Source organism: Phoxinus phoxinus, assembly GCF_949152265.1.
Source record: "Phoxinus phoxinus genome assembly, chromosome: 14".
Taxonomy (NCBI): Eukaryota; Metazoa; Chordata; class Actinopteri; order Cypriniformes; family Leuciscidae; genus Phoxinus; species Phoxinus phoxinus.
Window position 1 is genome coordinate 19,879,302 of NC_136889.1, and position 17,208 is coordinate 19,896,509.

The following is a 17,208-nucleotide window of genomic DNA, read 5'->3' on the forward strand; positions in this document are numbered from 1 at the left end:
TATGTGAACTAACATGAACAAACAATGAACAGGTGTCCATTGTCCGGTATTAATGGACGGGACGTTTGCCTCCGCCGAAGTCCATTAATACCTGAAAATGGACACCTCGAAGGGCATTAACCCGCTTGTACCATGTTCACTTGCCAAATAACACATTTTTAAAACATTAGTTTATATTTTAATTCCTTTTACAATCGAAATCTAACGGTTTTAGAACTCCTTTTCTAGGTGTCCTACATCACTTTTTAATGGACACCCTGAATCAGCCAATCAGAATCGAGTATTCACCCAGACCATGGTATAAATTTGTATTAACTAACATTAACAAAGATTAATAAATACTGTAACAAATGTATTGCTCATTGTTAGTTCATGTTAGTTCATACATTATTTAATGTTACCTATAATGAACCTTATTGTACAGTGTTACCCAAAATTACTGTATTTTTGATCAAATAAAAGCAGCCGTAGAGACTTCTTTCAAAAACATGAAATCTTGCCGACCCCAACCTATAAAGCGGTGTTTTTAAAAATATATATTGCATTTTATTTTTTTTAATGTAACAAAAAAAACCTGTAACATTTCATGAAAAAATATAAATGTTTCTAGCAAATATAAAAATGTCTTGCTTTATATATATATATATATATATATAAATAAATTGGCCAGTGAAAAATCTTGAGTCCTGTTCATAGAAACTCATGTAGACTGTTACAAGTTACAAGAAACCATTTTAATTAAAGCAAAGTATCCACTTGTTTGGCATTATGTCACTGCGGAGGTCAAATGTTGCCCTTGGACTGGTCTAGCAAAAAACAAACTGAAAGGATGCTCTGAGGTTTCAGCATTGGCCCGAAGAATGCGGCCTTCTATTCATGTGATTGGATGATCATAGTCAGAGAAATTACTGAGGAATTCGAGAATAAGAGCAAGCTTGCAAAAAAAGACTTTGAGCCCCTTTTAAAGGGGGAAGAGTATTTTGCATCAGACATCAAAAGCGGAGCTTAGGCCTGTTTCAGGATGGAGCTAATAGGAGTCTTGTGGAATGGCTTAAAGTGTTTAATATCCGAGGACGGATCTCATTTGACTGTAACAGAAGTTGGAAGACCCTTCGACCTCAGCAGTTCCTATGGACTCATCTTCTGCAAATTGAACACATTGAGAGTCATTTTGTGGTGCTGATGTTTAATGTGACATGGCCTATTTATTTAGCACTCAAAATGTATACATACATCTATATGCACAAACCCATACCATTGACACATAACTATGACTCAATAAATACTTTGCAAGGATTATGCAGGTTTTTGACTGTTTTGTTTTTAGCAAAAAATGAAAAGTGATGCAACAGGACATTATAGGAATTCCGTTCATCCAACTAGACAAATATATGCATGTTTACACAGAAACCTGAATATTGTATCCGATATCCTTGAATCTGTCCAAGAATCCTGAGGAGAGTCTTTCCAACTGCATGTAGGGCATAAAATAAGCATGCAAAACCGATCATTGGTGGGGTGATTCCTGATATGACTTCCCTTTAGTTTTTCCCTTTTACTCCTAATAAAAATTCAGACAGAATGGCAAATATGTTGAGAAACCCCAAGTAATATAGATAAACAATGTTACTTGGTAATATTCTTCCCATGGAAACACAAGAAAAGCGGTTCAGAGGGCAAACATATATAGATCTTCTGTGCTTGTTGTAGACGGTGCCGTTTGTTTCTCACAGCAAGTCCTGTTCAAACACACAACACGAGTTCTGCTTCTGTTTTAGAAGGAGCATAGCAGCTTCTCAGCTCAAAACTCCCTGGCCTCCTCAAACTGTTTGTAGTAGTCCTCATCCTGGGGGTTCTCTGCGCATTTCTGTCCGTTATTGGGAGGACGAGCCTGGTTGTAGCGGCTCCAGTCGCCCTTGCAGATGATCCATGGTAGGATGTCCACTTTGTAATGCAGGTCAGCGGAGAACTCCGTGCTGATGAGGTTGGGCGTACCTGCCCCTTTGCCCCGTGTGATGAGCTTCATGATGTCGTCGTAGCAGCAGTGTTGGGCCGCCAGCGTGGTGGATTCCAGCGTGAGCATGGAGCGGATGCAGTAGCGAGCAGTGGGTTTGTAGATCTCCAGCTTCTCCTTCGGCCCGCTGGCGTCCTTCCAGCGGAAGTTGCGCCTCGTTGCGGCATCGTGGACGTCTGCGGTGCTGTAGGCCACTTCGGTTGGGTAAAAGCAGGGGCAGCTGGGTAGGTCGTTGGCCACTTTGCTCATGTATTTCTTGAGAAACTCACTCTTGCAGTTCGTCCAACGCTCGCAACTGTCTGTATCTGAGGGCCAACATCACAATCAGGATCACACAGTTAAAGTAATGTTTAAATGGGCGACTAACACTTTTCATATCTCTAATATCTACTATTGATGGCTGAAAATGATGGATGCATCCTTAGAAGGCCACATTCGAAGGCCGATTGCCTCACAGCGGCACGATAAAGGCTGTCCCATTTCAAAGGCTCTTTCAAATGTGGCCTCGAAATGCGGCCTTCGTTTCCCGGCAATGAAGGACAAAACAGATGGATCTTTCACAGCCTACCCTATCCCAGAATTCATTGCATGCCGGTAACGCCCAGATTTTTTTGAGAGAAATTGCCGGATTTCACTTTAAAATGTAAGTATTGGGTTTCAACTTACTCCAACAGTTGCACTGTATAGTTTTGATTAACTAAAAAGACAAAATTTCATAAGACTGGTCTGATTCATGAATGAATCAATTTTAAGAGTTGGTTATTTTTAGTGAATCAAACCCATAGTGTGCAACTACTACTATTATGAACTACTATGAACAAATCACACTAGTTGCACTGTATAGTTTTGATTAACGAAAAATAACAAACTCATAAGAGTTTCAGGAATCAGATTAAATACACTAGTCATGCAGTGGATTCAGTAGTGGGTATGTTGTATGTAAGCAACATTTACTAATTCAAAAAATATTATTGCTAGTCTAATTGTAGGTTTTTTTGTAGTGTATTCCACCACAGAATAAAAAATAACAATTGTTTACATGATATAAAGTGGCATTTGTGTTATAAGGTCAGATTTGTGATATAAAAACTCGCAATTGCGACAAATAAACGTGCAATTCTGACATTTTCTCAATTGAAGACTTCTGACTTTATAACATGCAATCTGGAAATATAAAGTCAGAATTGCGAAAGTCAGTCTTTTTTTTCCTCAGAATCGGACTTTAGCCTAGAACTCGCAATTGAGACTATCTCACAATGTGAAAAAATGTCAGAATTGCTGATATAAACACAATTGCGAGAAAAAGTAAAAAATGAACGTTTATTTCTCGCAATTCCGACTTTATAACACGTAATTGCGAGTTTAGATTTCACAATTCTAACTTTATTACATGCAATTGCAACTTTATATCATGCAATTCTGACTTTATAACTCACAATTCTTAGATAAAAAGTCGCAACTATCTTCTAAAATGTTTTGTTCTGTGGCGGAAACAAGCTTCCATATTTTCCTACTTATGGGAGTAGGTTAAGCTAGTAGGTTTAAATGATTTATAAAAATGCCATCTCTCTGTTTGAATAAAAAGTAAAAGTAAAAAAGAAAGGTAAAATTAAAGAGCTAGGACTTGTTTTGCTCACTTGGGGTATTGGTTTTATTAGCGATCGGTTACCCAGGTGATGTTAAATGACAAAATAACTCACCAACTCCGAAGAGCTCGGTTGCATTAAACTCTTCAGTGCCAGCAAGCAGACTGACTTCTGTCGCTGCTGTCTTGAAAGCATCTTCAATCCCTGTACATAAGAAAGTGCCATTAATGTTTAAGATTGTCCTTTGGCTGCATATGCCACTTTGTAATCTAGGTACAGGAGTTTGCTTGAATAAAGGATAGTCCAAGGAAGGGCTGTCTTACCGGGGCAACTGGGCATGTCACATGTCCGTGACTCTGTGGCCGTGCAGGCATAGCCACACGACCTGGTTCGCTTCTGGTTACCATTTCCACAAGACACACTGCATGGAGACCAACCGCTCCAGTCACCTTCCCCATCTATGTAGTCTGTAATAGAGGCAAGAAAACAGTCAAATTTCACAAATTCACTGGCACTTGAGTGTTATGACATGTCTTAAAGCACAGGTTGTGCTGTACTCCTGTCCCACTGAGTAGATCTGATTCAGACCTTATGTTACAAATACCCGAGGCGCTTAAAGTCGGTCTGCTGGCCTATACCATTAGCATACCTCTCTAATTGGCTGATACACATGGGAGTGGGTGAATGAATGAGCCAAGTCTGCATACTTATGCCAACTTCCAACTCCTTTTTAAACAATGTACAAGAACTACTCTTAAATTTCTGATTCAGTGATGAGGGCCGGCCAAAACAGTTACTGAAGTATCGAGGTGGAGTTTTCTAATGTCTTTTTCGGACATTGCAATTTTATGGCCTTTAATACCGTTTTTATATCCTCACAATGGGCGTTTGCAGTTCGTCTGTCAGACACTATGGCTATGTGCACACTGTCAGTACAAATCCGATTATTTGTGGATTTGTGGATCTAATGACTGTCCACATTGTGCATCTCAACTGTTCATATCTGATGTGTGTGTCCAGTGGTGCTCTTTCTTTTTCCGGAATATCTGCATTGGTTTCTATGGCAATGACGTTGCGTTGGAAGGGATACGTCAAATACAACAGCTACAACATGGAGGGGTTTACAATTCAGATGTTGTTATTTACAACATGACAATGACTGTGTTGCCGCCACACTGGACTAATGCGTCTTGAGGCAGCGGTTGAACCGTAGGAGGCTTGTATGCGTAGCTTTCTGTGCTGACGTCTACACTTGATAAATCTGATCGGATTTCAATTGGATGTGCACAAAATCAGATTTGGACTGACAGTCTAAACAGAGCCTTAACATATCCCAAAAGGAGGCCAAAACAAAGTTGGAATTTTAATAATAATTTGTGTTTAAGTTTATTATTATAGGTTTGTAAAGAAATTCATGTGTAGCCACAATTTATGCAAAGCTATTTTAGAGCATAAACATTGATCATTATTTAATTAATAATAATAATATTAATGTTAGTTTTGTATAGAAATGCATTGTATTTACATGCAAAACCATTTAACAATGATCAAAGTTTATACTCTAAACTGAAGGAAAAACAGCCAAGCCAAGAGTGGCTTTGAAAAGGGCTAAATTATAAGAACGTTTTGATTTGTTTAACATTTTCTTTTGGTCATTACATAATTCTAACTTTTCTGGTAGTGTGTGTATATATATATATACAGTCACACACACATGCACAAACCAACCAAGCAACCACAATCTATATCCACTCCCCCTGATGAGAGAAAAACAAAGAGCTTTGGTCTTAAAAAGACAACATAACTCTCAGCGCCGTCAAACCGCATGGTCACAGTTGAGTGCGGGCCAACTCACAGGCAACAACATGTCTGAAACCCACATGAGCCACAGTTCCCTACACACACCGCTAATGGAAACGAATAAGCCAATCAACAGTAGTTATGGCAAACCCTCAGGAATGAGTCACGGCCTCAACAGACCGTGTGTGTCATGAGGAAAATTTATATGGAGAATTTTTAGCTTCAGATTGATATTACCCTAACCCATTGATCAGTGGTGACAGGGTAAGAATGTATTTGACAGGAAGTGCAGTCTCTGACAGTAACACACTTTCACTCATTTAGCTTCACTTTACCAAAAAAGAAAGAAAGAGAGCTATTGGACTGAAGGAACAGATGCTCTGGATTCTCTCTTTCCTCCTTTGATGTTCAGGAGTGTGTTCTGTCACAGAGACAGACTGTTGCAGGATTCTGTCTGTTACAGGAAGCGATCTACAATCACAATCTCCATAAGAAGTGCTGTCCTTGTTATAGCGACGGCGTAAATCATCTGACGTGCAAATTACAGATTCCATCACCTCACGGCAGAGCCATATTTAAGCTTAGCAGAGCCTTTCATTAAGACAATAACTCATAACACTCGCCTGTAACGTACCGTATTCTGTCTGTGTCCTGCTTCCCGTGCCGGCAGACCCTCTTCGCTCCCAGTCTCCCAGCGGTTTGAGGAAGTTGCTGTCCTCCGTGTTGCTCTCGTAATCCTGTTCATCGGGACCTTTTGGGGTGGAAGCTGAGGACGTGGAAGATGAACGCTGCCACCAGTTCCTCCAGTTAGGAGCCACCCAGCCAGGCTTGTTTTCTTTGCGTATTCCCTTGTCTTGCTCAGAACCTTCCAGGCTGTCCACCACTTCTATGGTAACCTAAAAAGATTTAAAACAAAAAATATTGTCATATCAAAGAACTATGGTAGTACCATCATAAGTCCAACAGTTTCCTTTTGTAAGAAACATTTCAAAACAGTAATTTCATGCTGTGCTGTTAAACTAAATCAAACGCTGCAGTCTGTATCGGTCCCTTTTATTGCGAATCTAATGTTTACTTGCACATGTTGAGAATAATCATACAGATCAAGGGTGTTTGTTGTAGGGAGAGAGGTTTTGTGGAACATCAAACAGTGAGGGGTGGTGTGATGTTGAGGTCCAGATGGACGTTGACTTAGGTCATGGTCATGCTCCATGACTCGCTCTGAGAGGCTGCCATTCTGCAGTGACCCCCCCCCCCCCCCCCCCCCCCCATCCCACCCAAACACCCCACAAGTAACACATGTGCCTCCCAGATTGGGGCAAGGGGGTGGGCTTCCCCTCTCTAGCCTCTCTTTCTCTCGCTCTCTCCACCTAAACATCAAGTTCAAAGGGCCTCTCAGCCTCCTTAAGACCATGAAAGCCAGATGATGCTTTGGATCAAAGATACCCATGCCCACACACCCCCCCTTGAGACTCACACACACACATTCACTGCCATCTTAAGACATCGATACACTTTATCCTTTCTGCCATTCTTGGTCAAGACTCACATGTTTTTGCTTCTGACGTGGATCGGGACCATGGTGGATTACTTGGCGGCTGGTGCTGTGCAGGTGTATGTGGTTACTGAGAATCGGCTAGGTGAATGTTAGAGATTGTGTGTTTGTGTGAGTGAGAGAGAGAGAGAGAGAGAAAGAGAGAAAGAGAGAGAGAAAGCAGGGGGGACCAAAGGGCTCTATTTTTGAAAAGAAGTGCTGATGTGCATCAGGGCTTTCTGGCACTTTCCCTTTGCCAAGATTTCACTTTATGTGCTTGGTCGGCCATGTCTCCTTTAAAAGTCTTTGTGTTTGTGCACGGCAAAAACATTGTATTAATCGTTATTTTGTCTAATACAAATAAACTTGCTTAAAATGTTGCATTTATTTGAGATGCACAAATGTGTAAAATAAGAGAATAGATTTTATTTTCTTAATTTTTATTTATTTTAAATTCACACAAGTCATATATGTACAGTATATATATATATATATAAATTACACTAATGAGTCACTGCAAGCGATTTGGTAAATCTAAGGAAAACGCATTGAATTTCAGCATCTTCCTACCTGTATGTTGGGGTTCTGCCCATTTATTTCAGCTTTGGAGAGATCAGGGAAGTTCTGCAGGTCCAGCAGAAAAGCTCCTGGGCCATCTCTCTGTAGGCTGCCCCCTGTCCCATGACTCCGAGCCCAAGGCTGAGACGCTGGAATATGAGCCACTCGGGACTGTCTGTCACCCGGCCCCTTCTGAACGGAGGAGCCGCTATCTGCATTGACATTATTCTGCATGAAACGATAAGATAAACATTGAAATATGTGATGAGTAGGTCTCAATGAGTTTTTTTTCTCAGGACCAAGAGTTGATCATTTTCACCTCCCTTTTAAAAGTTAATAAGTCTATTTATTTTATTGTGCTAACTACATATGGTTAGTTGCATTTTATTGTTTGCATTTAGTATAGTTTTTTTCCTGCTGTCCACTATCAGAACAAACCTGTGGCTGTGACCCAATTTTTTATGACCCACCAGTTGGCCCACAGACACTAAAGGACTTAAATCATTTTGAAAAAAAAAAAAGACAAATGTTAAAGGAAGCCATTCGGCGTGACTCATCCCTCTGTAAATAATTCTTGACTCTTTGTTGTCACACATTCAAAAATTCATCTCAATTATCGGCTTGTTTTCACCCTGACCTCGGGAGACGTTCTACAATGGATGTTAGACACAGCGTAGAAGTATATTTACATTGTGTAACTTCTCAACAAGGAAAAAAAGCAGCGCCCTGGTATAAATACAGATGAGAGTGGTTTAAAGTGCTCAACATCATTAGATTCATAATTCACTGGTTAAAATGGCAGGGGTCAATTCACGTCTCAATCAGAGGTCACCGTCAGCAGGAGTGCACAGTGGCAACCCAATCTCATGGGAAAACAGAACTATTTACAAAGTGGCGATTTCTTATGATGTGAATGGTACAAAAATATAACATTTTTAGACAAATGTAAGCATGATGGTCCTTCCCCTAAACATCATTGGGGCAAGATCATATGAATTAGCCACCAATTCGCCAAAACTTAAAATAGTTACAAATCACCATAAGATTATGTTGACAGTGGTTGAGATATGGATTAGTGTTCCCTAGCTAGTTCAAGCTGGTCATCTTTGGTCATTCGCAGCTCTAGATGTTTGGTAAGATCGACTATCAGCTGGTTTTTGACCTGGTCAACCTGGTGGTAGACCACCTTGGACTAGTCACAAACCAGCTAGAATTGTTTCTCCAGCATGTTTTTTTCATTGAATCTGTTAAGCGGGAACTTAATAAGCAGGCGAATTGAGGACTTTATGACATAAACTGTTATAAATGATCAGAAATGCTTAAAAAATGGCAACCTGAACACGGGCATCTTTTTCTTCCCACCTGAAATGTGCGATTGCAACCTAGACGTCTTTTAACACCCTTTTAGCCAGCCATATGTTCACGAAAGAGACCTTGAAGACTGAGATCAAGGGAAACAATACTGGTTTCATCCAGCTCAGCCCAGCACTGTTTGTTTACACTGACGGAGATTAGAGACATTGGCTGCTCCATTCACTCAATCTCACCTCAAATGGCCTAATTACCCACAGGTGCTACATTGCTCCTTATCACCCCATAATATAAACACACACACACTCGAGACTTTCTGTGAATCTTATGAGAGTACTATAACAATAGCCCATCACATAAAGCAACAGGAGGGACAGTTCACAAAAAGCATCATAAATAAAGATTAGCCTACTGAACATAATTGGGTTAATCTGATCACTTAAAGGGACTGGAAAAACAATCTATTATTTCATTATTTATATTATTATTTGCTGTCTTTAATGCTGTTCCCAATATTTTTGTGGTGGTTGTTTTTCTTTCTTTCTGTGGAACACACAAACACAAAAATTATATATTGTTTGGGGTTAGAAAGATTTTATAATGATATGTTTTACATGCAACCTTGGTGAGTTTCATTTATTTGATCAAATATATAGTAAAATATTACCATTTTTACTAAATATATTAAAAACATTAGTATTATAAAAACAATATTTAAATATTTTAGAATGTAATTTATTCCTGTGATGGCAAAGCTGAATTTTCAGCATCATTACTCCAGTCCTCAGTGTCACAGGATCCTTCAGAATTTATTCTAATATTTGGATTTGCTGTTCAAGAAACATTTCTTAGTATTATTATTAGTGTTGAGGTCAGTTGTGCTGCTTAATATTTTTTTGAAACCCCTGATGCATTTTTCAGGATTATTTGACAAACATGAAGTTCAAAAGAACATACTTTATTTGTTAAACGTCTTTATCGTCACTTTTAAACCATTTGAATGTGTCCTTGCTGAATAAAAGTATTAATTAAAAAACAAACAAACAAAAAAATCTTATGGATTCGTACTAACCCCAAACTTTCAAACGTATGTGAAGATTCTTAAAAAAAAATCTGTTTTGTTTTCCTTAAAATTAACAGCATACGTGTATAAAACAACAAGCAAACCATGACAGAATCTTATTTTTTTTCTGTTAATCTTTCTTTAAAATATTACAATATTCTAGTAAGCACAGATAGATAATATTGACCTAATAACTGCTATTATGTTTCAGCCATCTGCCATCTGTTTTTATGAAATGTAAAAAAAGATATTCTTTAGTCATTTTTAAGGAGTTGGAAACGTAAAGGCGGATGGCCTGGCTCCTGTCTTTCCTTGGATAAAGAGAGGGTTTCTGGCTAGAGTCCCGCTGCACTGTTCTACTCTTGAGCAGCTGAAATAGATATAGAACCAAGCCCATATTGCAAAACTGTTGTGCTGGCTGACAGAAAAAAAATATTCTTTTCCCTGTCAAAGAGGGTTGTAATTGTTTTCCCGTAAGACTGCCAAGGCATGTGTTCGCTGTCACATACACACAGAGGGGGCAATTACTCCACAGTTGGACAGCTATAAGTAGCTTGTAATCATGCATACTGAGCTGGACAATAAGATCAAAGGGCACCATCACTCTTTTGTCTCTTTCTCTCCTCCCTCTCTTTCACTCAAGCCATTTTGTTAGACTGCCTAAGTGCAGAGAGCAGTGCAGTGTAGAATGAATTTCGCTTCAGGTAAAAGGGGGGGAAAAAAGTCCAACCGTTTTTAGGGAAGCTACTCTGAAAGTTGTTTTCCAAGCTACTTTAAGGCGAGACACTACAGGTGAATAGGGAAATATTTGTAACTAGCAGATATCACCATGAAACTTTCCCAGTTGATTACCTACATTAAGATGAGAAAAAAATGTATTACAAGTTTTCTGTAATTTATTGTTTAAATATGCAAATTAGGCATTATCTAATTAAATATGTGCTAATTTGTCTATATTTAAAAAAACGAAATCTCAGAATTGCATAAAGCCAGGTTCAAAATTCTTTTTTCATTGTGTTCACATATTAGATGGGGAAAAAATTACAGAGGGATTTATGGATATCTACTTTTGTTATCCTGTAAAACAGAATATACTGTCAATAGCCTTAAAAAATGTATTTTCGCCATGTTTTTTGGAATAAAATGTTATATAAATCAGGCTAGGAATAATATATTTACAAATCCCTCTGTAATTGTCTTCATAATATAACTAGGTACAAGACTGGAAAGTTTGGTGTGTATAGGTGCTACTGAAGAGGAGATTTCGGACTTGGAGTATGAGAGAAAAGTCATTTTGAGAAAAAGGCATTTAAAGATTTGTAATGTAAAAAATCATACTTTTTTAGTGGAAACAACTATTTACTGACACAATATCTTATCAAATCATTAGCAACAACAATACAAACGACCTAAATCACATCAAAACTTATAAACACAGCATTTATGGCCTTTAACTGAGCAGAAAAACAGTCAAAAACACACATCTGAGTGTCAGAGCGCGTCACGTGATGCATCTGAACCAATCAGGTTGTCAGAAATTGACATCAGCCAATGAGATTTCGCTTTTAGGGTTAAATGCCCATTTTACTTTCACGATTGGTTACTGATTAAAAGGAAATGACCATATTTGGATCCGACAGCATTGTACAGAAGAGAGAGAGCTTTTCAGACGTGTGCGTGATTAAAGGAAGAACACAGAGATCGCGGAGCAGCGCGTTGATTTAGAACGGCAACTTTTGTTGAATTTCAGAGAAATCTACTGACGCAAATAGACAAAGTGTAGTAAAATAAAGACCTAAATGTGTATTTTGGACTTTTTTTCAGCACAAGTCTGAAAGAAAACATGTTATTGAAGACAAATAGCCCAAAATCTCAAAATTGACCAGTGAAAAAAAAACGACGTTTTTGCCTGCCGTGTCTCGCCTTAAATAATCAAGTGCCACCCTTTTGAAAAAGTAGCTACAGACTACTAACACTTCAATAATGATAATCAGTGAACAGCTTTTCCAAACTGGTTCGTTTAACTGGCCCACTCAGATGAACCGATTCATTAAAATGAGTCGAACTTCCCAAAACAACATTGGTATGCGAGTGCTAAATAATGAAGAATATGCGGCTCTAATAGCATGGTGGTTTGAAGGACAAAGTCAGCATTACTGATGTAACATCATCATGTTTTGGCAGAATTTTTATTATTTAAGAGACTCCAATAAAATCCTGGATATACTAGATTACTTGAAATGTTTTAATGCCTTAATAATCGAGGCCTTGAATATTGTGAAAAACTGTAGCCCGTGACATAACATTATTACAGTTCCTACAAAGACATTACACACCATTCTTCAAACCGAATGGGCCTCTGACTATGAAAACAGACACAAGGGTGACATACAGACGCCCCCATTACATTTCGGACTACTTCCACCTCCCGCTTCCTCTTCATTCCCTTTGCTTAAGGAGCATGACACCATTTCAATTGGGAACCTCTCAGGGGGTCTTCCCAGGAGACTGGACAGGAAATGAAGGCTAAACACAAAGTGCAAAAGGCTTCTCAATGCAACACCTATATAAAATATTGAGCTTTTCTGACTTTATGAGGAACATACACTACTTCTTGAAGTCTGGACAATTACGTAACCAAATATTCAAGTTTGGCAGGGAGCAGAATGTAAAATTGTGCATTTTAAAACCAGCAGTGACCGGTGAATATTAGGACCACTAATTGGGACATGTTTCCCTCAAATACACTACAAAAAATCAGATCCTTGATATCTTTTTTTTAACTCAACAAGATAAATTTGTGTGGTTAGCAAAGAATTCTTTTCATATTTTCGACAGTAATTAGTCTTGTGTCTTTTTTTTTTTTTTTTTGCTTGAGCATAAACAAGTGATAAACAATGGAAATAAGGCAAATATATTTATATTTAAGATTCTTTAAAAAAAATCTAATATTTAGACAATTTTGCTTAACAAATGGATTTAACTTGATTTAAGGAAGTTATGGGTCACTCTTACTGGATCTCACCGAGTCGAGAGAAATATTCAAGTATTTATTATAAAATGTATATCGTTTTATAATTGGAAAAGTATGATGTTTATTCATTTTATTAATTCCTGGTAATTATGTTCTTCATTCTTTATCAAATTCTTACATTTCTGACTATAACATTGACTATTGCCATTAAAGTGTTTTTGTCATCACCAAACTCTACTCCCTCCATCCCTCACTACTGCCCCCAACTCTGCTGGTTACGTTTGACACATTCTATGTACATTCCAGACATATTTCCAACAGCCGTGCATGTCATAAACGTGTTCCGAGAAAAGTGAGTTCTGTCCCAAGACTCTCCGCACAAAAACCACAGACTTGACCTCCAGGGCTAAACTGTAAAGACTCACCCGGGATTCATTCACTTCCTTTAGCCACTGACTGAACAGACTGTTGAAATACAAACTGTTAGCTCTCAGCTTCTGTTTCATCATTTAACGGTTCACCTGAATCACATTGCTGCTGCTGTTCCTCTACAAGAGAGCCACCGTAGTGGATGAACACACATTCATCATGGCGTTATGCCAACGTTTGCAGACTGACAAAGGCATCTTGGTGTCATGCTAAAAATACATCAAAAAGCCAGCCGCAGGGTTTTTAATGCACCCAACAAAGCCCTGTTGATCTCAAACGCTTCTTGACCCCCAGGGTCTGGTCTCTGGGAGCGCTGCACTTGCTCCGTAAACAGATGGCAGAACACTTTTAGCTGAAATCTGCACAGACTCATTAAAGCCAGGTTTAATCTCGGCTAACATCACTAAAGGACAGTCTAAACTGAGAATGTTTTCCGTAGCCCTGAAAGTCACCCTGCTCTCTTTTAATGGCCCTGTGCACCAATGTGTTGAATATATTTGGCTTTCCTGGTCAGATTGTACTATACTTTTGTTTTGTTTTAATCTTGGCAAATGCACAGTTTGAAGCAAGAACATATTAACAGGATGCTTGGGTGACACTGATGGACCAGTGGTGATAAATGATAGCCAGCAGTTTGTTAACTGGAGGGAAAGAGACCATCTCTGACCCTGGCACAATCCCGGCTCAATTTGAATATGCTATGTGAAAGCTACCTGGAAATATACAAAATAATGCATGAATCTGTGCAACATCACAAACTAATAATATTATTATATCTATCTATCTATCTATCTATCTATCTATCTATCTATCTATCTATCTATCTATCTATCTATCTATCTATCTATCTATCTATCTATCTATCTATCTATCTATCTATCCATCCATCCATCCATCCATCCATCCATCCATCCATCCATCCATCGATCGATCAACCTATCGATCTATCTACTGATTTATTTAATTGTTATGCATTGTGGCTTTAATTAAATTTCCACCACAAATCCTCATTGGAAATGTAAAAATTTAAAAAAAAAAATAATAATAATAATAATAATATATATATATATATATATATATATATATATATATATATATATATATATATATATATATATATATATAAACACAAACACAAAATTATAATGATTGAAAATAATAATGAAATTATGAATGATAAATAAAAAAAACAAAAAAAAAAAACAATGCAAAACAGTGCTTAATGGTCCCACAAATAGACTGACTTTTCTAAATGCTTTTGATTTTAGAGTTAAATGTGACCTGGGCATGTCACGCGTTACACAATAATAAACTAACCTCCGCCACCCGCGCGTCCTGCTCCGAGCTCACAGTGTCATTCCCGTGCTGCAGCGGGCTGCTCCGCAACACCGTGATGTGTAACGTCAGAAGAAGGAGTCCCAACAGCAACAGCAGCTCCGCCGCCAGCCGCACCATCCTCTTCACTCGAGCGCTCTTAAGACCCTGCGCTGCCACCGCTGCCGGGCTTCCGCTGCCGCCTCCTGCCGCTGCAGACACTCCGAGCTCCGGATCCGCCGCGGACGAGGAGCCGCAACACCACCGCGGAGCCACCTCGGGGTCCAGAGCAGCAATACTCACGGGAAACAGAGTAACCAGCTAGAAATGATCCCAACCACTCCACGTTTGAAAAAACTGATCAGATCAATGAGTAGTTCCTCGCCTTACTGGTATAATCCTGATGTCCAAAAAGAACGTGAATTACTTTTAGGAAACAGAGAAGTAAGCCCCACAAACTCCAAAGCTGTGTACCATTCCATTGAGGTATTTACTTTTTTTTAAACATTAGTATTAAATGCAAAAGGAAAAAAATTAAATGTGGAGAGAAGACGTTTTACTTCTTCATTGAGGAAAAACTGGAGTTTTACTTGTGCGCAGGTAAATCAGGTAGCATTGGCACAAGAACAAGTCTGAGACCCTGCAACATTCTTATCTTTGGAAATAATAATAATAAAACATAGCAAAAGTCTCCAGCTCAAACAAATTTAAATTCTCGTGGTCTGTCCTTCACGTCTAATATAAAACTTGTGGTTTGGGTACATTGTTGCGCTCCGGTGCGTTGCGCAACGTGCTGTCATCCTCTCCAAACGCCAGTGTGTCCTCGGGGATGAAGCGCAGTTCACTATAAGCCCATCTTCAGTGTGATCAAGATCCAAAGTTCCTCCTCTGACTAACTCATCTGAGCTCTGTCCTCCAGAGGGTGTATGAGCCGCTCTTGCGCAAGAGTATCCACACACACCTTCTGCGTAAAGGCGCGCTGTCAAATAACACGACACCACAGCTCAAGACTATAGTGTGTGTGTGTGTGTGTGTTCCCTTCTGTCGTTTCGAGTCTTTAGTCCAGCACAAACACAGTCAGACTCGTGCCCACGAAGCCTTTGGTGTTTTTATATCCCCCTCTTCTTTTGGTTTGCTGTCACCTCCCCTCCCCACCGAATTAACCCTTCATGTCCCATCACACCAGTGCACTCATCAGCAGAACACTTACACCATGCCTTTATCTGTCCTGTGTTGATCTGTTGTGAATACAGTGGTAATGGAAAAATAGATCGATTTGAAATATTTGCAGTAGAATTCTGTAACATATATAGCTTACTATATAGAACTAAAAAGACGTATATATAACATGATAAATTCTTTGTTTTTTGCTCTGAGACCCTATCTGATTTTTTTTGTGTGAAACCATATCATAAATGAAAAAAGTCTATCTTCTTTTAAAGTGGTGATCTTGACCTTCTTGATTAAATACTACAAAACTATCATCATTTTGACAATTTATGTAACTGATAAGTTTTATATTTAAATACATAGCCTACAAAAATGCAAACTATATACAAAATTCAATTATTTTTATTTTTTTTGTGAATAAATCAATTAAGACAATTTTGAGCAAGCTATTTGGAATCAAAATCAATAAAAACTTCAAGACTCAAAGTCTTCCTTAAGAGTGATTGATTTAATTTCAAACACTATAAAAGTGATTAATGGGTTGTAGTTTGTACAATCATGTAGACCTTTCCTTTGTTTGAGTGATTATAGTGCTAATGATCTTATCATAGATTCTAAGCTGAGAGGCGATGTAACAATACGAGGGTCTCTTTCCCTCCTCCAAATTTCACACGTTGAGGAATGCGAGGACGAGGTGTGCCATGATTTGCATTTGTTTGTTCTTCATGGGTCGTCTGAGAGCACACATCAAAAAGTGCGACAAATGCTTTAGCTCTTGTGTATTGGTTGGTTCAAAGGGGTTCGCGGCGTCAGGTTTTCAGTTGAACCTTGAAAGATGTTTGTTTGGACTGTCTACCTTCTGATTAAGCATAGAACTCTGCGTGGTTTTATTTTATACTTCACATCTCAGTAACAATTTCATTAGTCAAGATCACATATGCGCTCATTTAGAGAGGACTAAGAGGAATCTACAGTCATGGACACACTGTTGGTTCTCAGAATACCTTTGCAGTTAGTGGCACACAGTCTTGCGGTTTCAAAGGGCCGATGAGCCAGCTCGCGGGGCCCCTTTGCTGATGGTCAATGCTTAGACAGATGTTTTCTTGGAGCAGCACATTGCTGTGTTGGTAGCAAAGGAGATGGAAGGAGACTTGACATCTGTTCTCCAGACCGGCTAGACCCTCTGACACTCAGGGTGGGGGTAAACTGATGGAGAGAGGCCCGTCCTGTTGCGTGTGTTTGTGCTCTTCTGTTGAAATGTGTGTCCATCCTTGATTTTCCTATAAACAACAAGGAATTTTTCCAATGTTGGGGTGTTACAGTTCCCTTAATGTCAGGAATCAAAGATTAAGTAATTCATCTGGGTTTACGTACCTTGCAGAAGTGATAGTCGTCCTTTGCAAGGTTCAAACTTTTACCACTACACCTCAAAGACAATGCTAAAGCCTGGATGCT

At 38.9% G+C, this 17,208-nt stretch overlaps 1 protein-coding gene across 1 annotated transcript; it reads right to left on the reverse strand.

The window, feature by feature from the left end:
- Positions 1-1,180: 1,180 nt before the first annotated feature.
- On the reverse strand, positions 1,181-15,668 carry ism1 (isthmin 1). Its single transcript, XM_079635052.1, has 6 exons — positions 14,587-15,668; positions 7,505-7,720; positions 6,035-6,296; positions 3,924-4,067; positions 3,715-3,804; positions 1,181-2,319 (listed from the first exon to the last, which is right to left on the reverse strand). Exons 1-6 carry the CDS (start codon positions 14,722-14,724, stop codon positions 1,802-1,804), a joined length of 1,368 nt encoding a protein of 455 aa, XP_079491178.1. The 5' UTR covers positions 14,725-15,668; the 3' UTR covers positions 1,181-1,801.
- Positions 15,669-17,208: the final 1,540 nt, after the last annotated feature.